Consider the following 25,149-nt stretch of genomic DNA (forward strand, 5'->3'; position numbering starts at 1 on the left):
AGGGAACTCAAATAATGACATTCCACAGATACAATAAACGGCATCTTATACTCAAAATTCACCTCAAAGGGATTATTTCCTTACAGAAAGCTTCCAAACAATGACTTACTAACTAGGTAAGAAAATCAGAACTTTAGCAAAGCCTTTGTTTCCAAGGTTTAGGATGTGATCTCAAAACATTTGGCTGGAACAGAAAGTCCTGACCTTCTAGTTCCAGAATTTAAGGAACGTAGTCATATCAAAGATACACAGTTAAGAATATACCATTTCCATACAAAGTGCATACATAAAAATGGCTGTGACATTATATGCTTATTTAGATGAAAAAGATATACTGAAGAGGATGGTTGTAATACCTTGCCAAACTTCCACTCTAAATAAGATAAATCACTTGTTTTGAATCAGGAGCTACAAAATAATTATGGCTGAATGTTACATTCAGAATAGAGACTCTAAGGAGTATCTTCATTTTGACAGTAGTTTAATGAATAATATATATGGAAAACAAAGAAGAGCTACTCTTTGTGTATATAATCCTTTATCACTCTGAAGCATTTCAACACTTTCTGTAAGAAATATCAAAACAGAATCAGAAGAATGCATGCATCAATTTCTCCTTAAATGGGATAGGAACCATGGATGAAAAACTGTCAGTTTCAAGCAAAGACAATAAATTTGGCTTAAGCACTATGCTGAATACCATGAACAGGGCACACACAAAATTTTCCACAAAGGAGATCCGAGTACCTGGAAAAGCATGACAAAAATAAATGCATTTTCAAATCTCTAAGATTGAAAAACGTAATTTTGGATGCCTTTTAATTGGTATGACTTAGGTTAAAAAAAACAAAAACCAAAACCCACACAGAAACCCACCAAACAACAAAAAAAATCACCCCAAAACCCACAAAGAAATCTTACAGAAACTGAATTTAGATAGTATCCAAATACATACCTCAGCTACAGAATCACTACTGGACTGCCCTTTCTCAAAGAACGTAGTAAACATACAAAGATGCTTTAAATAACAAACTTGAAAACACACAAGTGAAAAGTCAGTACTCTGAACACAGGAGGACTGACTGGATGCTTTAACCTACTTTGCCTAGAACCTGGAGGTCTCAATTAACTCACTGGCCAGCTGCTACCAGCCTAGTGACCTAGCTGAGTACACAGGTCTCCTTCAAGATTGATTAAACCAGCTGGCATAAAGCTACCCTCTCCTGTGCCCTGAATTATGATGCAGCCTATTGCAGAGCTTAAAATTTTGACACTTACATACTCTAATAGGAATCCCTACAGGAAAGAATTTCAGGAAATTTAAAGGTGTTTTTCTGCCAAGATAACAGCAAATTTACACTACTAAATATCAAACTGGACTACATGTTGAGGATAGCTGCCTTTCTTGTCCACATTCCAAACACACAGGTATATTTAATCCTGCCTTCAGGTAGAAAGACAGACAAAATTACCTCTATAAATCTTTCAAGGCTTATCAGTTCATGATTTATTTATTCATGTCTTCTTTCTCCCTAATATCACTCCAGCACAGTCCATCATTTCTTGTACATGATAGCTTATTTTAGCTAACTTATTTTCTTTTTGTCTCATCAAATACAAAAAAAATCATGCTCTCCACTATCTTCTCCCAATTAGAACTGATCCTTTAATCTGTCAGAGTAGCATGTGTTCTCTGTTACCCTTGACAGTTCCTCTTTATCTGCCCCAAAGATCCATTTAGGCAGATTATGGTCAACAATCACATATCAGGATTTTTTAAAAAAAAAACTTTCCTCCCAAAACAAGACATAGTTTTCTTTTTCCAGAAAGGCTAGGTATTAGCTGCTTCTGGTAGCTGAACTGATGGAAAGACAGCAGGGGGAAGATGACAGCCTAGGTTAACGTTTTGTGTAATAGCTCCATGGGCAGCATACTTTGCACAGTGGTACTTTCCTCCTAAGAAAAGGAGTATTAGATTACTGTAGGTGATATATTTTACTTGTCATAATGCAGGCAGTGTATTCAATGTAGTTTTGTTTTTGTAAAAGACTGTAAATGGTATTTTCACCATGGCACATTTAGTTTCTTTAAAATCAAGTCACAACTTGCCTGTTGTTTTTTCCAATTATATTTCTTTTAATAAAGAATATCTAAGTAAGATTGCAAAACATTCTATTGCTGGATTAATAAATGCCAAACTCTGCCTTTCATTAAGATCTGCTGTATATACATAGTAAATGTGCACAATTAGGTTTCTCAAATTAAAAGGAACAGCAGAACCAATGCTGCAAATTACTACTTTATGGAGCGAGAGCCACTAACGGTCCCTGGATTTGCTCACATTGTCACACATGCAAGCAATCCTTTACAGTACAAAACAATAAATTGATACTGATGATTGGAAAGCAGAAACAAAACATATATGGGAATATAAAATCTTCTCATGTATCATGTTTGCTGATACATGTCTTTTGATAATCAAATCAATACACCAGTCTTTTGATAATCAAAACACTTGCACAGATGATGTAATAACTCACAAGAATGGAAATATAGCAAGATGAATAAGGCGTAACTTGTTATACTTGGGAAGTTGTTTATATACGCTAGACTCCTGTATCCCTCTGGACTTGCCTGATCTATTCACCACTGAAAACTCATGCTAAGAAATCTAAATAGCTTGTGACTGCTGACATGAAATAAAAAAAAAAAATCATAGCATATATTAATATAAATTTTTTTACTTTCATTAAGCACTTTCCCAGATTGATCTGTCAGTTTTCATTAAAAATGAGAATTTGAGAGTTTCTACCTGCTACATGTCGACACTTAAAACCATGGAGACTTTCTGCCAAAGACAAGGAGAATTAAGGTCAATCCAAACCCACATCAGAAGACCAACTTTAGATTTCAACTGTCATCATTATAGTTAAATCCCTCAATCAGTGAACGTACTCGGCCTCATGATCCAAGAAGCACTATTCTCTCAGTTTTGCACAAGGAGTGATACAGCATTGACCGATACACCAATGCCATATGACTAAGCCTTCAAGTGGGGAACTGAACCTGCATCTTCAGTGTTAGCACTGTAATAAGCGGCCTTATCTTTACTTCCAGAGCTTGCTTAAAAGCTGTGAAATTGTTGAATAATGTTAGGAGATCCTCTTTTCTAATCAAGTATACATAAACTAAGTCAGGTTTTTCAATCAGATAAAGTGCAATGGATTCACTGTCTCAAACTTTCTTTCTAACATTTCTGCCCATTCACAAAGTGAGGCTGATTAGAGCGAGCACTCACTTTTTGCTCAGGAAAATCAGTTTGGAAATTGCATTTTTTGCATCTCTTGTTCTTCAGAAATATTAAACATTTCCAGTAGTTCTTTATAAAAAGATAAATTTATCTGGCAATTCTTCCTTAAAATGGAACACAAAAAAGGTGACCACAAAGACTCTCTATTCATAGAAGAGATGGTATATTCTGAGCAACTGGTCATTATCTAATGACTTCAGCTCACAAATGCAGCATGTGGCACCACTGGGATGCCCAAAGACTCAAGTGGTTCCTTATGATCATAGCAACCAAGAAAAGAAACTAGGCTGGAAATAGCACTTTGAATACATAAAGCTTTGGCTCTACCACAGGCAGGTGTGACACCACCTCAAATCCCAAACCAAGCACTAATTCTAATCTAGAGAATCTGGAATTATTTGCGGAAAATTTCCCTGATACTGAAATCATTCAAAAGACTGAAGTAACTGCATATGCTGATGAAGTTTTGAGATAAGCCTATAAAAGGAACTGAAAAGCGGTAACAAAGCACTGCAATAGTTCCAAATAGTCCATACAGACTGTTTAGTACCTAAACATTCACTCTAGTGGCAGGTATTTCGGAGGAATATATTTTTTTTTGTTAAGTAAAACACTCAACTTTGCAACAGTTAAACTCCTATCAGATCTGTATAATAGGTATACTTGGAAAGTAACATAACAGCACAACTCTTTGTATTTAATGGTTTTGGGTGAAAAAACAAGGGGCTACAGTATTTTCTGCCCTCAGTATCTACCCCACCTTATTTTTGCATTTTTGTTCTTACTTCACAGTGGTAACTTGAAAATGGCTTTTGGTAACTTGAGTGTCTTTCAGTGTATGAATAGAATACTTAAGTCTTTGTGGGAAGCATGAGGCCATCTAAACCAAGATATTCCCATAGCCGGTGGGTATCTTGAAAATCTACAATAAGGAGCAAGCAGCTCTCCTCATCAACAGCAAAAGCCCGGGTTTAAAAGTAGTATTACCAAGTCTAAAGCTTCCTGCAAAGATTTGTCCTGAAAACATGTCTAATTTCTAGACAATAGCAGAGGTGAAAGAAGCATATTTAAGTTATCTCAATGCTTGTAGCTTTTTTTCACATCACATTTTTTTAAGGAAGCAAGTGGGGCAATGCAGAGAACTGAAAAATGCTGCTCATGGTTGTTTATACACCAGCTATAATTTGTACTGCGTACATTTGTACATAATGTGCACACAGTGTGCACACCTGCCATTCACTAATAAATGAGCTGTAAAAAGATATTCCTCACAGAATACCAAAACGGGTCTTGGAAGAAAACTGCAAGAAAATAGAATTCTTAACTTTATGTATTAATCTGGGCAGAGTATTCATTTGTGCTACTTGCATTTTATTTAGCTTGTCTCTACTGACTGCAACAGTCATCTATGGGACATTAATATCTTGAATAAACAGTTTCACGCTCAAAAGAAAGACTAGCTGAGGCAACAACCCATGCAAATCATTATATTACACTTCTAAACCCCAATAAAATGGAACACATTTCTCAATAACTATCTTCAAGTTAACAGAAAGGCAACAAAGAGGTGAGATTAAAAGAGATGCAATTTTTTGAAGAAACATGAATGGAATCCTTTGGGTTGTAAAGAGCAAGGAATTTAATGCAAGATAGCTGGATAATGAAATAAAAAAAAAATAAATAATTCCCTTAAGATAAGACCTTTCCATGAATTTTCAACTTACGCGAAAACTGGTCTGACAGCATTATTCATATTTCCATACGTTGCTCGTCCTAGTAGCTCCCTGAAACAATTCTCAGCTAGCAGAGCAGGGTTTTCCTCTTTCTCTCCTCCTGTAGGAGAGGATGGAGGGCCAGTTCTGCTGAAATAAGACAAAAATACATTTATTTTACTACTGATTAATATTCATCTTCCTTACTGTACTCAGCCTTGGTTCTTCAACATTCATCAGTCATACTCTCGATCTTCTAGGCCAGGGGTCCTCAAACTTTTTAACCAGGGGGCCAGCGTGCGTGCGGATGAAGTGGCAGGCAGTCATCTGCGGCTGCTTGGCTTCTCCCCCAACCCCCGGCGGGGGGTTCTGTAAATACTGGGGGCCAGATTGAGGACCCTGGGGGGCCGTATCCAGCCCGCGGGCTGCAGTTTGAGGACCCCTGATCTAGGCAATATTGGTATCTCAAATATGCATCAACCCAGAATTCTGAAAAAAATATTTTATTCTTTTATAGCAGTACTACAGGTCACCATTTGCTCACTCAGTACTGACCACTGTATTAGTGAATATTTACATGACAAAAGCAATGGCTGTTAACATTGATTTAACTTAATACCCACTCCATTTTGACAAATTACTACCCATTGCTAACAATGAATGAAAGCTACGAAACCATGCAAAAAGTTAGGCAGAATCTTAGTCATTTTGTTCAGACTAATGATCTCATTCACCTGCCCATTACTGAATCCACCCTGTGTGGGTGAGTATTAAATAAAACTCCAATAGTTATGCAGAAACAGATGGCTTGTGACTTCAAAAGAAGTCTGACTGAACTAATTAGAACATTATCACCCACATAGAAGGTGAGCAACTTCTACACTATCTGGTTAGAGGTAACTAACTGATTGTCTCCCAACATTACTATGGAGAGCATTGTATGGGGTGCCCAGGTGCTGGTTGTGAGGCTGTGGGGTAGCTTCTGCAGGACGTGTGTGTGTGTGTGTGTGTGCGCACGTGCATACGCATGTGCTCAGTTTGGCTTTCAGCCAGGGCTAATCAACCACAAGGACTGCAAAGTTAAGCATAGTACCTATTATAATGTCTGCATCAGTACACACAAACCTCGCATTTTAACCTTATTATAATATAATCCTTTGTCAAGTTGGTTTTTTGTCCTATAGTATTCTATGATACTGCTGGGCAACTGGACTCCCATATTTATCACATAGTATGTTACAAATAACTTGGGGGGGGAACCCTAATAAACTCCTTTCAGATTTGCAAATATATTTTTAAGACATAGATATTGATATTAATTTCCCCATACCATATTTACAAAGGTGGTCCCTGTTGAAGAAGGACTCTTCTTTCACTAAAGGCATTACTCAGAAACACCAACTGATTTCTTCAGTCAGAAAATAGTAACAGTGAAAACATACACTGTTAAACCTTGTATCAGATAAAGACACCATTAGGAGTGTTAAACTGCCTAAGTTTTGCTTAATTGCCTAAGCTACTACTTCTTCAGTTGCTAAAATATCCCAATGAATGACTTAAACTAAAATGAATATTATTTTATAGTAAGAAGGAATTAAAATCAGCATTTAAATATCAGCTTCATTTCATATGGAAATGTTAACTTATGAGTTAATATATCTTTCAGTGCAAAGCAAGGCTTTAATGTTTCATCCTCATCACAGCAGCAATGACCAATCTTTTGTAAAATTCAAATACTGGCATTTTCATTTCTTTCTTTTCTCTCTTTTCTCTCTCTGACTAGGAATTAGACTATTTAAAATCAACATGGTACAAAAAGGAAGCAAGAGTACTGAATTAAAGACTGAATTCAGATACAAGAGAACTACAGAAACTCCACACTATTTTGGACAACCTAAAAGCTGCTCAAGCCCAAATTCTATCACCAAGTTTTGAAGGGAATAGCCTGTTCCTCACCTTGGCATAACTCAAATCAGCACCTGCACTGTGAACAGTGAAGGGCAGAGCCTTTCCTGAAGAGTTTCCAGTTCTCATTTTTGATGCAGGTCTTGGTAATGTTTTTTGGTTCATATTTTGGGTTGTGGGTTTTTGTTTGGTTTTCTTCCTTTGCCCGAAGTTACCTCCTTAGAGCAAATTAAAGGCATTTGAAATTTATTTCTGAAGTGCTTCACACATCATACCATTAAGCTGTTACTAGTATTTCATGTAAATTGAGCACTTGACAGGTGGAAGACTGAGAAAGAAAGAAAACTGTTTCTTCTAAGGTATCAAGAAGTACTGTTCCTACAGGTGTCAAGTATTTTTTTTGCACAAAAAACAGAAACTTAAGTGAGAATTCATTCACCTACATTAACATTATGCATGTATGCATTAGGAGACTTTAAGACTGCAGAAATCAGTACACTAAAACGGTAAACATACTTTCAGTTCTGCAGAACAAGCTTGTGCGTTAAATATGTTTTTAAAAGTGTTCACGAAGAGCATCAACTTTAATTAATGTTCACTCTTCAGCACCATAAAACCATAGCTTTAGAGCATTATAAAAAGTCAAATACTGAAATGCCAGAGTTAAATGGACACATTAGCATCATAGTTGTAGTATCTTCTGACAGCAAGAGATCTTCTAGTGTTTCAAGACTACTACAGTCTTAAAAGTTCCAATATAAAAATCCTGTTGCCTCTGGTAACACCGGTGTCTCAGAAGTTACCATAAAATCTGATAAGTTAGCAATGTTAATAATAAAAAAGCCCCAGGCACCCTGTTAGATAAGCAAAGAGAAATAGTTTTATAAATGCACAATGATTAGAATTCTAAAAGGCATGACAATTTGTATATAATCCACCATGAGTACCACTAAACTGCAGCTTTACTCAGCTGCTGTGCCCCTCAATCTCCCCATTTTTTTCCCTGTACTGCCTAGATTGATGTAGGCAGATGGGCATCCTTCTCAGTGCAGAGAAGGTATAAAAGACAGTGCAGTTCTGTCATTCTCATTGCCTTTTTGACAGATTCCCTAGAACACAGCAGCATTAAAGGTGGGTGTTGGAGGGCAGGGGAAAGCAAGCAGAACACACAAGAGTTCGTCTATCTGGAAGAATTCTAGTTAAATGTAGTAAAAATAAGTTATGTTTTAAGTGTTTGTATATGCAATCCTACAAGAAGGTGACTTCTCAGCATTGCTAGGAATCTCATTTTAGAATAGGTTAAAGAAAGAAATTGCAATTCAGTCTTACTAGTCTAAAATATTAGTCTTAGATCGCATCAGAATGTTCAAAATTATTTCTCATAGGATAGGAATGTAGGAATATGTCTGTAGGAATCGCATTTTTATTTTGAACTTTAATAGTACCTACCTCCAAGTATTCCTCATTACGTATTTCTCAGCGTTATCAGATGAAAAACAATGAACACAAAACTATTCTTTTAATGTTTTAGTTTTAAAGGAAAGCTTTGTACAGCCCCTCAAGTTTCTAAATTCAAATCAGCAACTCATTACTTATTTTGTTTCACTGACTTGGTTTTTAAGCAGAGGTTACAAAACCTCTGACAAATCCAACTGCAACACTGCAGTTGGATTTGCATCCTCTGCATCCAGACTTTCTGTACTACCTCAAGCCCAGAGGAGTGAAGCATGAAATGCATTTTGCAATGAAATGGGCAAGAAGCACTCCCTTTAGCTGTTCTACCAGCTTTCTGGTGGGTAATCTGTATCAGAAAAAGTGGCAACAAGGAATGGAAGGAGGGACATTTTGAGGTACAGTAGTTTCCACAGCAAACATCTAATCACAGGCTTAAACTGGCTCAGAGCAATTTTAAAACCACAAAACCAGGACTGGCCAAAAAATATGATGGGGCAGACGAAGACTTAACCACTACTTTTGAGCAGAGCAGCCACAGGAAAGTTTGACTGTGACTCACTCACTCTGAGAAAGAAATATATTCTGATCTACCTCTAAAACAGAATTTATATGAACACTATAGATCCATTAGAAGGATTTGAAGTCAAGTCCACAAATGCTCGATGTCCTTCTGCCTTAAATAAGGCTTTCACATTTAGCTTTGCAGTTATCACGAGGAGTATGTTACAAACTAAGTGAATTTCCAATTTCATACATCCCCTTCCCATTTTAGAGATGCATGTAAATTGACATACATGATCAACTCTTCTGAATTTTCTTCCAGAAACTTGAAGGAGATAGGCAGAGTCTTTCAGGCAATGCCTTATACTGTACTGAAGTACACATGACAATTACTTTGTCATACAGAATCATAGTGAAGTACAGCTTAAGAAAAAACCCAATCTGATTTTTAGAATATGTTACACTTGCAGATTTGTCTGATAGTCACATAACTAGAATGTGCATTCAGATATATGGATAAATAATGACATCCACAATTACAATTATCTTTTAAAAATGTTGTTTAAATATTAATTTCTTTACTCCAAAAAATTGTCTCATCTGACATGTACTCAGAAGAATCTTAAATTAAGCTAGTAAGGTTCTACAAGTAAAAATTACACTGATCTTTAAGGTAAGCTTTACCTATGTGTACTTCAGCTTTAACTAAAAATGGTTATTTTCTATGGACTTTAGTTGAGGGTATTTTCTGGAACTTCTGCTCTTTCTCAAATAATGCTTTGATTCCATCTGCCAGAACAATATGCTTCTTACTCCTACTCTTCAATATGCCTCTGTTTGTGCTCCGCAAATATGAAGTCACATATAAAACAAGATGAGAAATTTTCTATAACATCATTTAAGGCCAGCAGATCAACAATTTATAAATACTGTTTTCAGCTTTTCTCTCATATGCGCTTCACACAAAGCCCCTACTTGCCTCTTGGAAAGTCATTAGTCTTTTTTTCTGGTGAATGTGCATTATAGAAAAAGTTTCAAGCAGCCAGTTCAGATATTTAATTAACAGTTTCTTTGTGACAGATTTGTTTTTCTACCACCACTACTGCATTGCTCAACAAACGGTAAAAATTCTTTCAGTACATATAAACTGATCTTCTTTAAGTGGTTGATCCAAATCCTATTTCAGTCAGTTTTTCCATCAGTAGTTTAATTTTGCTACATAAAGGACAGCATATGCTTGAGGGCACTGTAAAAAGTAGCAAAGGAAAGAGCTCACCTACATCTAGAAGCTCTGCAAGAGCAAGCAAAAGCTAACTAGGCTCTCGTTCAAACAGCAGTTTCAGAAACCTTTGTTTCTTATTGAGATCACTCTTCAGATGTAACATGTGAGAGAATATTTCTGCCCATACTGTGTGGGCCCTCAGTTATATGCAGTGAATAGATAAAGCATGGACAGACAGACAATGAGTGATTTTAGTAATTTAGTCTGAAATTTTGCCTTGGAGAAGGGACAGGTACTAGCAGTCAGAAATAAGTGAAGACAAATAAGGGTGAGGAATGGAAAAAAACCACCCCCAAAATCCAACAAACCAAAAGAGAATCCTGTCAGATTTAGCAACAGCATCATGTGGAAGCATGAGAAGCGTGTTGTTATGGGAAGGCTGCTGAGCCTACTTACCAAGCAAGTTTTAAAGCAGCTAGAGTTGGGCGTGAAACAAACATTTAACCTTGTTTGCACAGCTGAAGTTGGTTTTAAGGAAGTTTCCCAGTTCTAGCAATAAAGACTTTTTATACCTACATAGTGCTTAGCCACAAATAAAGACACGGACCAGAAAAAGCGACTTTTCAACTGCAAGGTGACTGGCATATCCTCAACATCAGTTATCACAGAGATCTTTTCTGAAGGCATACCTGGCAGGTAATATGCCCAAGAGTCATTGAAAGCAAAAAAAGAGAAGGGTGTCTACATATAAATAGATTTTAAGTTCTCAGTTTAAGTACTGTTGCAGACAGGACAGACACTTGTTACTAATTGCTAAATGGGAATTAAACCCTCAATTTTTAACAAACAACTAGCAAAATCATTTGAGTCACCTAAAAGCCTGTGCACTTACTAATCTCTGCATCTGATGTTACAAAACACAGGTTTTACAATTTTTAAGAAGTCTAAACATGATTATACAATTTTTGGAGCAATTTTTAGGCCAATAAAATCTAGAACAAGTGAAATGAAAGTTGTTGAAAAGACTCCAAGGCAAGAAACATTAAAGACAGATAAGCAGAGCTGTTTCAAGGAGACTTAGCTAATAAATGCCCGCAGTTGTTTCCACTAAAGGGAAGAAAAAGGTATGTACCATAAAAAACAAGCATAAAGATTGCTTAAAAAAAACATTCCGGTGACCAGGAATATCAATACCTGTCAATATCTTCTATTTTCTGCATATTAAACAGCAATGATGGTACTATCTTGTCCATGTGTTGAGGTTCCCATATAGTTGCTCGAAGTTCATCATTAACTGTTTTTCGAACCACTCCCTGAATGCCCCTGATTCCAGCAATTCGTATCCTAAGGAAGGGAAAAAAGGAATTACTGAAAAGGAGAAACACAGCACCTCACAGTATGGTCCTCTACCTTTTGGGCAGTAGTAATTATGTAGTATGGAATCCCATTACATTCTCACAAATAGTAATTTGGAATCTGGCCAATTCGTTAAGTTTGCCCATATTGTTTTTAAATGCCCTTAAAACTCATAATGAAGCTGACAAAACAACTGAACAGATGATCCGTAAGGATAGTGTTGACACTGATCAATGAATACTCAAAACTGTGTACGCCACTTCCAACAGAAGTCACATGGGTAAAACCCCACCAACTCCACATGATTTACTACCCATTAGTTGAAACTGTGTGCAATCTCAACCTACTCCAGTGCTGAAGAAAAATATTGTGAAGTTACCATAGTAGAGCTGAAGCAATATCATAACAAATCTTTAAAGATTTGTGCAAGATTCACAAGATTTAAAGCAAAGGATAATTCTATCAACCAAAGTGTGACACACAAAAGGAACCATCACTCTTAAGCTAAAACTGTTTGAATGAAATTGAGAACTAATCAACAATAATAAACCCATAAAAATAAAAAATTAATGTACGTTCTAAAAAAGACTTAGTCTAGCTGTTAGCTATTGTCATTATTTTGTTAAACAAATAGTTTGCAGGAGGACCTGTGCAATGAAACAAATGGCAAAATATTATTTTTTGAAGTGGTAATACCAAATTAGTTGTTATAATAAATGGCAGGAATAGAATTTTACTTACTGAAAACAAGTAGAAGAAAGGGTGGTAGAGCCATCAAGAGAAATAAACACAAGCCTCTCTAAACTATTTCTATTAAAATCTATGCCTCATTTTTTAAATCTTAATTTCAGTATGGACAACACATAACTATATTTTGTTCAGTCAAGTTCGCTAAATTAAAACGTCTGCTAGATGAACTAGCCAAACTCTATAATTAATATTTTTGGTTAGAATTCAATTTGTAAAAGCTTAGATCTGTAGCCTCCTGTTTTTCAGCTATTTCTGAACAAAGCCATGTGCCTTCCAATATGGATACAATACCATTCTAGAACTTTCAGGACAGTTTTAACAGGATTAAATACAAAACAGGGAAGAAGAGTGATGCACAAACAGCTAGAAAAGCACTTGGTATTACTGCACTAAAACTGCAGTGCAGTATTCCAACATTAAGTTTTCAATATAAGGATCTAAGAATGACTTTTAAGAAACAGGGCTTCCAAACTTCCATCACTGAAACATTTTTTTTCTTTTTAATCATTAGTTCTTAAGGTAATCAAGTTTTGCTGATATTTGGCTTCAGATACATTCAATACTAGCACTTAATTCCCCTGCTGAAAGGGAAATCTTACTTAACAGGTGATATTCAGTTTCAGACTCTGAAGCCTAAATGACCTGACTATGTGTGCAGAAGATGTTCAAGCTCCCATTCAAGCCAGTCAGTTCAGTGGAACCTCAAGCTATGCAGGTGAACAGTGACTCCAGATGGTCTTTAGCATCAGCTGAATCACACCCTAGCCCCATCAACTGCATTGACTACTTGTGATATCTGCATTTAGAATTGTAACCTGTAGTCATAGCTTCTCTGTTTTGTTGAATTACCTGTGCCTACAGCAAATCTGTTATGACAACTCCAAGAATGATTGCTGTTCACAAACATCTCTTTCAAAAGCGATGCATTTAAACTATCTAGGATGATGTGGAAGAAGTTGCATTTCTATGCATTTGGTTAACCCGATTAAAAAAAATTGATTCACATGGGGAAAAAAGGCTACACTTTTGTTTAATGGAGCACCACTAGCACTAATTTTACATTCTTACTATTGTATAGGAGGTTGAAAAATGATGATTAAAGAACTGAGGATGGAGTAGCATCAAATTCCAGCACATACAGGAGAGGTTTCATTCCGCTAAAGAATAAAAGGTATTAAAGCAGAGATTACATTTAAATCAAGGTCATATACAGTCTTATGTCACTAGGATGAAATTCCTCCTTGTCTAAGGGTACATCAACATTGCAGACTGAAGCACAGGTAATGGTGCAGGCTGACAATTTGAAGAGCAAAAGATTAACACAATTCTCTTGCTCCTACAGCAATCAGTTCGAGGTATTTTACTTTGAGGCATCCTTGTGAGTGGTAGATCATACTTGATAGATGAAATCAGGGATGTACTGATTTCTTAATTCATTCCATGTTCTAGTTCATTATTAATATAACCACCCATTAGCAAGGGGCAATGAAGGCAAAAGTACTACTAAAAATCCTGACCTGAGCTTCGTATCCTAACCTCTTATGAAATGTTTTATGGTAAGTAGTTTAACATGTCTGTTTTAATTTCACTAAGCCCAGAAAGGCAAAAATCTTAAAAAGCTCATTAAAACATGAATACAATTTGCAACCATCAGCTTCAGGTAAATAAGACTGTACCTGGCAGAAGCCTAAGTTATGAGTTAATTCCATGACACAATGGCTTCACTAGTGACACCTGCTTAAGAAGTTTCCATGCCATTTGCCTTTTGGTCCCCAAGTACAATCCAGTTCTTCCCCAAACAATTTTACAGGGTCATCCTGTAAAACCATTCACTGGAATAAATGTTCCTAAGGAAAATGGGTGGGGGCAAGGGAAAAGTATGGGAGAAGCAGGCAAACTTAATCCTTACGCTTTCAGAGACAAAGTTTACAGCAGAACCGTATGCAGCAGCAATAGGGCACACAAGTAAGATGGCAGCAAATTACAGAAAATAAGGAGGAATGACTTTTTGGGGGTTTGTTGGGTTTTTTTCTCCTAACCAATGTACAGAGTATTCATCTTTTTTGAAAATACAGTTCACAGATTTTTGAAACTGCAAACTTTAAGAAAAGTCCTTATGCATTGCAGCTAACATAACAACAGTACACCCAAAGGGCTGCGTAAGTGTTCAGCACGTGGATTTTTTTACAGTTGACTAAACAATTTAATGCATAGAAATAGAAAAGATGAGTACAACAGAGATGCAAATAATCTAAGCTGAAAAGCTTTCAGTTTTCTAAAATGCTCAGGAGTGGAACACGCACTACCGCTGCAGGTACAGAATCCCGCTAGGGGGAGCCGAAGTTAAACAAACCTGTGGTACTTACATAATCATGTGAAAATCTGTAATACTAATTCATGAAGGCATTTCAGTTTCATACACAGTATCGTACTGCAGACATCTAAGAAAATTCAGTTCTAATGAGTAATTCTCAAACAGCAGACTCAAAATATGCTTTTGCTATTCATATAAGTAGCCCCATTAATTTCTCAAATGAGTTATGCAACTTGCACACATTTAAAGTAGTAAGTAGTGCCTTTCTGGAGAAAATCCATGCAATCTGGCAGGCGTTACTCAGGTAAAATTCCACTTAAGTATTCTAGGAGTTCTAGACATGTAGGATTTGTAATATTCAGTGCTGTTTAAAACATCAAGACTTTCATTTTCTTCCTATGGAATAACCTATTCCACTAAATGTCATAATACAAGCTGTATTACAGACTGTATTAACGTGTTAAGACCGTTTTCTGTAATGCATACAGAATGACACTTACTCAGTTTGTATTTCTGGATCATGGTCACATGAATGACACATGGCACTGAATCGAGACACAAAGAAGTCATAGCGTCTGTGGTAAGAAGGTGTGTCTTCTTCAATGTTGGCAAATTTGACAAACTGGAAAATGAAATACATTAAAAAAAGCTTTTGATACCAATTTCCCCCAAAAGAATAATGAATACTAAGCTTCATTTAGAAAGTAACATAAAATATTGCATAGGAGAAAATCCAGATTTGACAATACTCAAGTATTTAACTTCAGAGAAGAAAAAGTTAAATTGGAGACTTTTCTTTTTAAAGCCTTTCCACTAGAACTTCATTTAGACCATTATGAAAGGGTACAACTGCATGAAATACAACATACTATGCAATATAGTGAATGTCATTAATTCATAGAATATTAAGAGTCATTTAGGTCAGAAAAGACCCTACGCATCATTGGGTCCAACTGTTAACCTACCACTACCAAGTCCACCACTAAACTATGTCCCTACCTGTCACATCTACACACCTTTTAAATACCTCCAGGGATGGTGACTCACGTACTTCCCTGGACAGCCTGTTCCAATGCTCAACAAACCTTTCGGTGAAGAAATTTCTCCTAATATCTATTCTAAACCTCCCCTGGCACAACTTGAGACCATTTCCTATTCTCCTATTGCTTCTTACTTGGGAGGAGACTGACCCCCACCTTGCTACAGCCTCCTTTCAGGTAGTTGTAGAGAGCAGCCCAAGCAATCAAAAGGTACACTCTCACTAGCAGGTTAACTAGCAACATCCTGACTTACCAAAATTCAAAGCGAATAAACTTGGAGGCATTCTGTCAATTTTGCCTATCTTTACAAAAGGGAAAAAAGAAGGAGTCATAGAATTATACCCAGTCAACTTAAATTCCATTCGCAGAGACACACTGAAAAAAAAAAGTTCCAATTTGCAGACATCTACAACACAACAAAGGGGTAAATACAGTCAACATGTATTTGTCAAGAACAAATCACATCAACACAGCCTAAATTATTCCTGTGACAAGGAAATAGATTTTGTGAATCCAGACCAAGCAGAATCTGTCATATTTTTTCAGTGATGCTGTTGACAAAAAAACCACAAAAAATTCTCAAACGGGAGCTAGAAAAACACTGTCAAAAGAACATTCCTCATAAGATAGATGCAAAAGTGTTTGGAAAAAATACTGAAACACTTGTAAATCATCAAACTACAATAACACACCAAATGAACTTCTGAAGGGGCCTGTCTGGAATACAGTAGGTGTGTGAGTTTCACTGCAGACTTAGATAAGAGAGCGAGCTCATCAAATTTGCAAAGAACACTAAGCTGACCAGAGCTGTAGGCACATTTGATGCCCAGTTCTTGAGAACCTGAAAAATCACAGCTGCAATTTATGAATGGCAAGCGCAACGTACCATTTTAAGACATCTGTACAAATACAATCCAGACACAGCTGAATGCAGAAAAGCAATCTGGGGTTATAATGAATTGCACATTCAACAGAAGTCAATGCCGTTATAATGGCATGAAAAAGAAAATATATTGTGATACATCTGTATTACCCATGACACCTATATGGAAATTTTGGCCATCTAGTTGGCATTAATAAGTTCCGAGATGAAGTACTGCATCCAGTTGAAGCATCACAGCTGAAGATGGTGATTAACTGGTACAGTCCTGCAGTTATTCAAGGGATGAACAAAGCTTTATATAAACACCTGTTAATAAAAACTAAAAGACATTAAATTATCTGGTCTAGAGCTGCCTAAAAATATTTATCTTACAATATACAGAAGACAACTATAAAAGGAGAAAAGAAATAAATAGTTTTCTTTGTTCAGTAGTAATAGGAAAAGCAATAATGGCCTTACACAGAAGCAAAGGTCCCCTAAGTTAGACATTTTAAAAACCCTCTTCTAAAGCAAGATGACTGCCTAAAGACCTTTTGGACTCTACAACACTGACAGTTTTAAGAACAGGCTATAAAGGGAAGAAAAAAGGGAAATGAAAGGTGTCAGGAAAGGTTGGGTATAGTGCTGGTTTTGCCCTGAAGCAGAGAAGTGCCCCATTAATATCCCTCTGCTTTTTCACACCCCAGTATTCTTCATACCAATTGCTAAGCACAGGCTGAGGCACTTCTTGTATACTTTGCGATGCAGAACCTGCTTTTATCAGCACAATACCCATAGACATTTAGACAAGCCCAAAGCACTTCAGCATAACCTACACCATATTGATTTGTGGAGGTTTTGAGGTAGTTTTCAAACTGAAAGTAAAAACTTTATTTCAGGAAAAAAACACACTACTTTTTACTGTTTTTTCTAGTCCTTTTTCTGTTCTATCTAGAACACATCCCTTTCAACTGCGCCAGCAGTTCACACATGGAAAGCTACAGGCGCAGCTGAGAACGATACAGTTTGTAAAATCATATTCTCAGCCAATACTGAAAACGGAGCAAAATTGTATAGTACTAGTCCATTTTAAGTGTCCTTCAGCAGAGAATATTCTGTATAGTCTGGTGATAAGAAAGTGACATACTGTAAAAAAAATTCTGTTTAGTCTATTACCACAGTTTGAAAGACAATCCACAAACAGCAACCATACTTCTTTTCCATACAGTGAGTTACAAGAACGTTCATTCCCCTCCCATGAGATCCTGGAAAATGCTTTAAATGTCTTATATCTCGCTGGTTTGTTTCATGGAGTCGTTAATTACAAAACAGAAATAGGTTTTCTGAAGCTTTTTGAGGACAGGAACCTAATTAGTCCCTACGATACAGGATAAAGTGCAGAGTTTGTTTTTTTTAAAAAAAAACAACAAAACACCCACACCCACACAACAAAGAAAAATCCACCCCAAAATCAATATGATCTTAGTAGTTTCCAGACATCCAAGTATTCAAGGCTACAATTGTTTCACCTAGCAAACTTCCATATAAGCATGTAAAAAAATAGAAGCAAAATGATTAAAGAACACAGAACACTATGGGAGCAGCCATGAGAATATTAACCCATTTACCATTTAGTATTAGCATCTTAGTATTATCTATAATACAAAATTATTTGATTGACAAGATCTTCCAACATGAAAACTTAATAGAACTCTAATAACTGTTTTGTCAGAAGAAAGATTTATTGTACCAAGACATTGCTTTGTAAGAATAAATAATTAATTTAGGCCAAGAAAAGTGTCAGGGACTCTCTCATGCTGGACATTTCTCCTGCACCACAACGTAGCTTCATAGCAGGGAAGCAAGTAATCAACTCAGAAGTTCTACCTCTCAAAATGGTGCACACAGTTAAATGTCCAGAAAAAGCAATTTTTTTTTTATTTCCTCATGTGCCTAACAAAACAATTTCACCCACTGCACATAAAGCGTTTCTGAAACATATTCCAGGATTAGCATTCAGATGACTGAACATTTAGGCCACAGGGAAGCTGTGTGCTAACACTTCTGACATGTACTGCAAGTATACAGTTCCATTTCATTACAGAAATTTTAAGTTTTTACAGTACATGTTAGCCTACGCTTTCTCCTTGCTTAGCAGTGGTGGTATTAAGCCATTATTGTTGTTAAATAAAGAATATTTTACTCCTAAGCACCTCAGATATTTTCAAGTATACTTCAAATATAAAAATTATTCAACGTAAAAAAGGACAAAACTTATGAAAGTCCAAGTACTTGGCTAAGGTATACTTACAAACTTTTTACAGATATAAACATGTCATTCAGTTATAGTAAATGTTTGAATCTCACACTGGTAATTTATGGAACTTTTGTCAGTACAAGCATCCTCTATATTTGTAAAATACAGAAGGTACAAAAGGTACAAAAAGGTACTTACATTGGTAATATTTCATTTCCAATAATTTTGAAACCAATAAAATTCAATCAGTATAAAAACATATAAATCTAACACAAAATAAAGAAGGTACATATTATCTATTCAGAAGATGTTTGTTCCAGACTGAGTCAAGAAAGTTGGATCATATTACAAGGGAGAGAGAGAGATTGTGTGAGTCCTGTAAGTAGATCATGCAAGTTCTCAAATTAAATTCTTAAGGACATAATTTCTTGTACATATATATAAGAAATGCTGTCTTATCACTCTTATGTAGCAAGTACAGTAGGAGAAAAATCGTAACTTTTAATGGACTCTGAATGGCTTTAAAGAAGGTCAGGTTTTTGCAGCAATTCAAGAACAAGCAATCAACATGCATCACATCTAAGTTTGAGTTACATTATTTAAAGTAGCTTCCTGTAAAAACAGCAGGCTGGATCTGAGCAGCATGGGCTTTTATATTTGAGCTCCACAGTCTGTCTTTTACAGCCTGCATTTTCTCAGTTTTCAGACCAGGGAAAGGAGGTGCTGATGACTAAGAGTTACCATCTTTTATAGACAAAGCTACTGTATTTCGTTATTAGGAAACTACCACATAGGAAGACATGATATCCTATAAGCATAAGACTTATAAACTACACAGTACCATAAAGATGGTGAAGGGTCTAGAGAACAAGTCTTATAAGGAACAGCTGAGGGAATTGGGGCTGATTAGCCTGGAGAAAAGGAGGCTCAGGGAAGACCTTATCTCTGTCTACAGCTACCTGCATGGAGGCTGTAGGCAGCTAGGGCGGCAGTCTCTTTCCCAGGTAACAAGGGACAGGAGAATAGGAAAGTTGTTCCGGGGGAGGCTTAGATTGGATATTAGGAAAAATTTCTTCACCAAAAGATTTGTCAAGCTTGGAATAGGCTGCCCAGGGAAGTGCTTGAGTCACCATCCCTGGAGGCATTTATGAGACATGTAGATGTGGCACTTAGGGACACGGTTTAGTGGTGGACTTGGCAGTGCTAGGTTAATGGTTAGACTCGATCTTAAAGGTCTTTTCCAATCTAAACAATTCTATGAATTAATGAGAAGTGTGTGAATGTATATATGGACTTTGCAAAAAAAAAAAAAAAAAAAAAGAAAAAAGAGCAATGTCAGCTTTTCTAAATAGAAAAGTTTCTGACATTGGATTGATACATTAACTGCACAAACAGTATTAAAATTATCATAATACATAATAAAATAAGGTTCTCAGCAACAGAAATTAGTGATTTAGTTTAGTTATTAATAGTTAAGGTCACCTGACACTTTTCTTCGAGTTTTACCTGAATGGGATGAATAGTTTCACATTCTACTTCATGCAACTTGTATGAAAATTATCCTGACTGCCACGTGTGCAGTTGTGTAACAGTCAGCAATGGTATGTTAGCCTACAGGGCCATATTAGTGTGGCTATGAAACTGCAAGACCAGAAACTGTAAGCATGAGGTGGAGGAAGCAATATTTAACTGTAAATGACCCTAAAAGGACTGGCTAATGTGATGTACTCAGTATCACTCAAATTCTAGTAGATGCAGGCATAGAATTTAGAAGATAGTTTTATAACCAACAGGATAAGAAAGAGTGCTCTGTATAATTCTGTCTTTCTGTAGCTTTAAGTGCTATATAAAAAAAAGATCAAGTGGGGAACCTGGAGATAAAATAGTTGCGTTGTATATTAAATCACTACTAGCACATAATTCTGTATTGGTACATGGAATGAAAGAAGCATCTTGTAACAAAGATAAGTTTCCATCACATGCTTCCAGATTAGCATGCTGCAGACAAGCAAAAGTAGTACTCTGCTGGGAATGTTAATACTGACATTCCTTACTTTCACAGCCTTGACATTTTATACTATTTTTACATTTACATGCACTTCAATTCTGCCAAAACCAACTGCTTTTATAAGCCAACACTAACAAATATAAAAATCTTGTTGTAATATCAGGCAATGACCGGTCAACTTTCCACTTGGGGGTACTGCTTGTCTTCTTGTGCTGCCGATGACAACCAGCAATAACAGTTACTTAATCATGCACAGGAAGCCCAGCACTGTCACTGATGGCATCATTATTTCACTGCTCCTAAGACAACATTGCCCTTCTAAAATGAAGCACCCCATCAACTAAAGAAAGCATTTGTGGAAATAATTGAAAATGTGGTGATACTGGATTCCACATTTATCTGCTGTTTTGCAGATGAAAAAACCCACAGTATTTCACTGCCAAAAATACAAGAATAATTCTCCCTGTCAGCATCCCAGATTAGCTCAAAATGTTTTTTATTCAACTGGGTTTTGTCAACATAATTTAAAATGAAAGTTTTACTAAATTATGCACCCCATTGGTTTTGATCAGCTGCTTATTAAAGAAATTTTCTGGAGCATCTCCAAATAAAAATGACAGAAAGTTTGATATTTTTTAAAAAAATCATCATCTCTTGTCCAAAAAATTTCTGAACAGAATTTCAAAGATTTTAAAGCCTTTCACCCCTAGACAGGAAGAACAAGCTTAATTAATTAATTCATTCTATCCTAGTAATAACCACTATGTATCTAAGTAATACATTTAATTATTTGTAGATGAGAGATAAGATGTTTTACATGGTCTTCCAAGTTACTGAAATTCTGCAAAATGGTTAGAGAGAAATTCAGTATTGCCATAAGTTTTTAAGTAAAAGTTTATTGCAGTCAGCCTTCAGTTTCTGTAATACTTAAGCCAAGGAAATCTTACTTTCTCCCCCCCCACTTTTTTCCAGTTTTCTCACCACCATATGCTATCCTAGCACGTTGTTAATAAAAATATCTTCCATGATAGAAAAAGCTATTTTGAACTTCATAGACACTGCCAATTTGAAACGTGGCCTACATTAAAAAGAAAAGTAAAAAACTATTGAACATATCCACTACTGAATTCACCAGTTTTCAAGTATCTGCCTATATAAGTAGATTTAAAATTATGTTATAAAAAAAAAAAATCATTGCTGCTGTAGCAAATAAGTGAACTTAAATTACAAATGCAACATATAAAAAAAAGTCATAGGAATTAATTATATGTATCCTGATGATCAGGCATAAAAGTATATAAATTAAAAGCAAACAATTATTTATCTAAAATGGTAATCTTCAGGTTTGGTTTTTAGAAATAAATTAAAAAATGAAATTTAATTTCAAAATGAAATGGCTGAATGAAACTTTCATTTTTTTGTAAGATACAGAGCACCAAGTAGAATTACTTCTGCATTTAAAAGCAGATATTGGGAAGTCAGGGAAAGAAACCTGAAAAACAGTGGGAGCTTCCAGATGTTTCCAAGACTTTAAACTAAGTCATTCAGTAAAGATTTGTTTCATTTGAAACCCTGACTTCTGAGCAATCACAAGAGTCCCCACAGCTGAAGCAAAATCTGTTTGTGAGGCTGCAAAAAAAAGCCTACAACATAAAACAGACAGTTGAATCTCACTCAAAAGACATCACTGCCTTTGTATCCCAGTTAAGCTTTGAAAGTCAGCTTTTGGGATAGAAAATAATCAAGATCTACTTATGGACACAATCATATTCCATATCTTTCTAAGTCTAAGCGGACTACAAATTTCTTTTGGCCTGAAATTGAGTTTAACCTAAAAGTATTACGGAAACTTTCCCAACCAGTTTAGAGACATTTACTTCACATGCAATTTATTCTTCTTTCCCAGACAATACCAGTTTCCACTCCAAAGGGGTACTATCAGAAGAACTAAAGCACATGGAACATTATACAGTCACTTTACCATCTCTACTCCTCTGGGGTTTTTGCTTGTTTGTTTATTTTTTTCCTTCAGGAGGAGAGGAAAAGCTATTAAAGGCTAAATGTGATGGCGGACTTTCTCCGTGTCTAACAAAATTTATTTAAGAACACAGTAGGTCAGTGATCTTGGTAACAGACAAGCTGTCAGTGCCAATACACTTTGTTCCTTTGGAGTCAACACAAAAAGACTCTATCTTTTCTCTTCATTGACTACAGAAGGCACCTAGGGAAATTAGCATAATTAGGTTAAAATTAGCTTTTGGAATACTGTTGGAAGAGCCATACATATTCACTCCCTTCACAGAATCTGACATCTTATTTAGGAAAATATAATTATTTTTGGCTACTGAGTTTTACAACAGACAAACACAAATTATCTCCTAATTTAGGAAGTCCATTAATCTGCTTTGCTTATGGAAGACTTCATTAGGAACTGACAGGGACATCAAACAGATTACTGTAAGGTGGAGTTCTGTTCAATAACATTCATTTGGAAGTGACGTGTGTCCTGTACATCAAAGTGGAGGGTGGCAGTAACCATTTGCCACCAAGGATTTTAAACAACTGGGAAAAAATACATATCTTGCTATTTTGCAGCCCAGGAAATAAGTTCCAAAGCTATTTCCCTAAGAGGTCTCCCCCAGACTTTATTATACAAACAAATCAAAAGAAGCAGGATAGTCTGGCTCAAATATATTAAGGTAAATAAACATCATAATTCATAGAATATATTTATTTTTTTTTTTTACACATATATATACATATCTCATTACTCTCTGTAAAGCTGTCCTGTTAGTTTGGGGCACAAGGGAACACTACTCCCCAACATCAGAACAAGAACTCTGCATTCTACTGTAACAAGAAATTCTACTCAGGAACAGCAGCACTGTACTATACCCTCCTCTCTCCCTGAACTGCAACTCCATTTAATTCCATCAGCCAGGAATCAGGCCCAAAGGAAAGCCGAACAGTTTTACAGAATCCACATGCAGCTAACAATGGCAGTATACACAAAAAGCAAGCATTACTTCTTTACTCATGTAAAACCAACCACTCTCAAGTGAAAACAGTCCACATCACAATCCTGGAATTTAAGAGATTCCTATTGCATGCACAAGCTGGGAAACACAATGGCTGAAGGGAAATATGGCAGAACCATAACACAGATTGCACCCATCACTCTATTTGGAAAACTGCATCTCCAAATCTTCATTTTGACACTTCTAGTTATGTCCTCCAAGCATGGATCCCAATCCTGAAATATTTAAGCTAGTAAAATGGTGAGGTTGTTAATACTGAAAGCTTTTGACTTCTGGCTACTTTTCAGCTAACAGGAATCTTTCTGTGTAGTGTCAATGCTGCGGAGAAGGATGTTGAATCCTTCCTCTCACACCATCGCTCTCGTCGCTGGACAGCAAACAAACACTGTCTTAACTATACAATGGCTCCAAGAGGTCTGTTTAAAGATTCAAAATATGAACTCACAGAACGGCTTTGCTGTTCCTTCCAGAAGTTCTTTCTGCAGGGGACAAGCCCAGACATCAAAAAAACTTGAGACTGAAAGGAAACAGTTTTTCTGCCTCCAGCCAGTATCTGCTCTGTGTTTAGACCCAAATGGTGTATACCCTGTCACATACAGAATCTTCTCAACTCATGTTAACTGGCAGATCCTTTGTAACTTCTGAAACTACTTTTCCACAGCAAATAAAGATTTATTATGATTTGATTTAGTATCCGAGTTTACTCACAGAATTAGTTCCAAGAACTTGAAGCTTTGGTTCGCCCGATTCCAGAAGCTTGGCCACCATATGAAGAAAACTTTCCACGAATGGTTTTATGCTTTGAGAATGGCAAGCCATTAGGAGTTGGTCCAATGCCTCCATGGCAATTAAAACATACCTGAAAATTAATCAGAATCACATAAAGACATGCTACATTTTATGATTATCTTAATCAGTTTAGGTACTTATTACTATAAAAATTAGAAAAGAAAGAATGGAAGGCATATATTTCCCACTGTCTAAAAATTAAAGTTATTGGTATTTCTTACATTCATGTTCCTTCTTTTTTGGGGGGGGAGGCGGGAGAAGAGTGTGTAATTGAGTGGTTTTAGAAGGGATGTCATAATACTTGATAACATAATAAATACAGTTCAATTTTCTTTCCTAGCATATTTTATTTTCAATCATAAATCCCAGCTTTCTAGTCTACAGATGCTCTGTCTATCCAAATCCCAGTACGGAAAGCCAGCAACTTATCCATGCTCCTCTACGGTTAGACAATATGCTAAGTAAATGAAAAAGATAGTAAAGAAAGCAGTGACCAAAATTGATCACCCTAAAGAATGGCCACTTACCCATTCTATGAAGTTATAAAAATAGCTTTTGACATATTGAAGGCTAAAAACAATGGCCTGTGATGGACGTTGCCTTTTTTTTTTTCCAATTCCTGCTACTTCT

General features: G+C 36.2%; 1 protein-coding gene across 5 annotated transcripts in view; it reads right to left on the reverse strand.

Annotated features, from left to right (window-relative positions):
* EFR3A (EFR3 homolog A) overlaps nt 1-25,149 on the reverse strand; it is an 87,497-nt gene that overhangs the window by 34,859 nt on the left and 27,489 nt on the right. For 4 of the 5 annotated variants that reach the window (XM_055799290.1, XM_055799292.1, XM_055799289.1 and 1 more), the window contains 4 exons: nt 24,439-24,589; nt 15,026-15,147; nt 11,300-11,449; nt 5,035-5,172 (listed from right to left, as the gene is read on the reverse strand). In XM_055799290.1, coding sequence (XP_055655265.1) covers nt 5,035-5,172; nt 11,300-11,449; nt 15,026-15,147; nt 24,439-24,589 — 561 coding nt within the window. The remainder of the gene's footprint in view (nt 1-5,034; nt 5,173-11,299; nt 11,450-15,025; nt 15,148-24,438; nt 24,590-25,149) is intronic. The other variant, XM_055799291.1, reaches the window with a different exon arrangement.

This window comes from Falco peregrinus, chromosome 3, assembly GCF_023634155.1.
Source record: "Falco peregrinus isolate bFalPer1 chromosome 3, bFalPer1.pri, whole genome shotgun sequence".
NCBI lineage: Eukaryota > Metazoa > Chordata > Aves > Falconiformes > Falconidae > Falco > Falco peregrinus.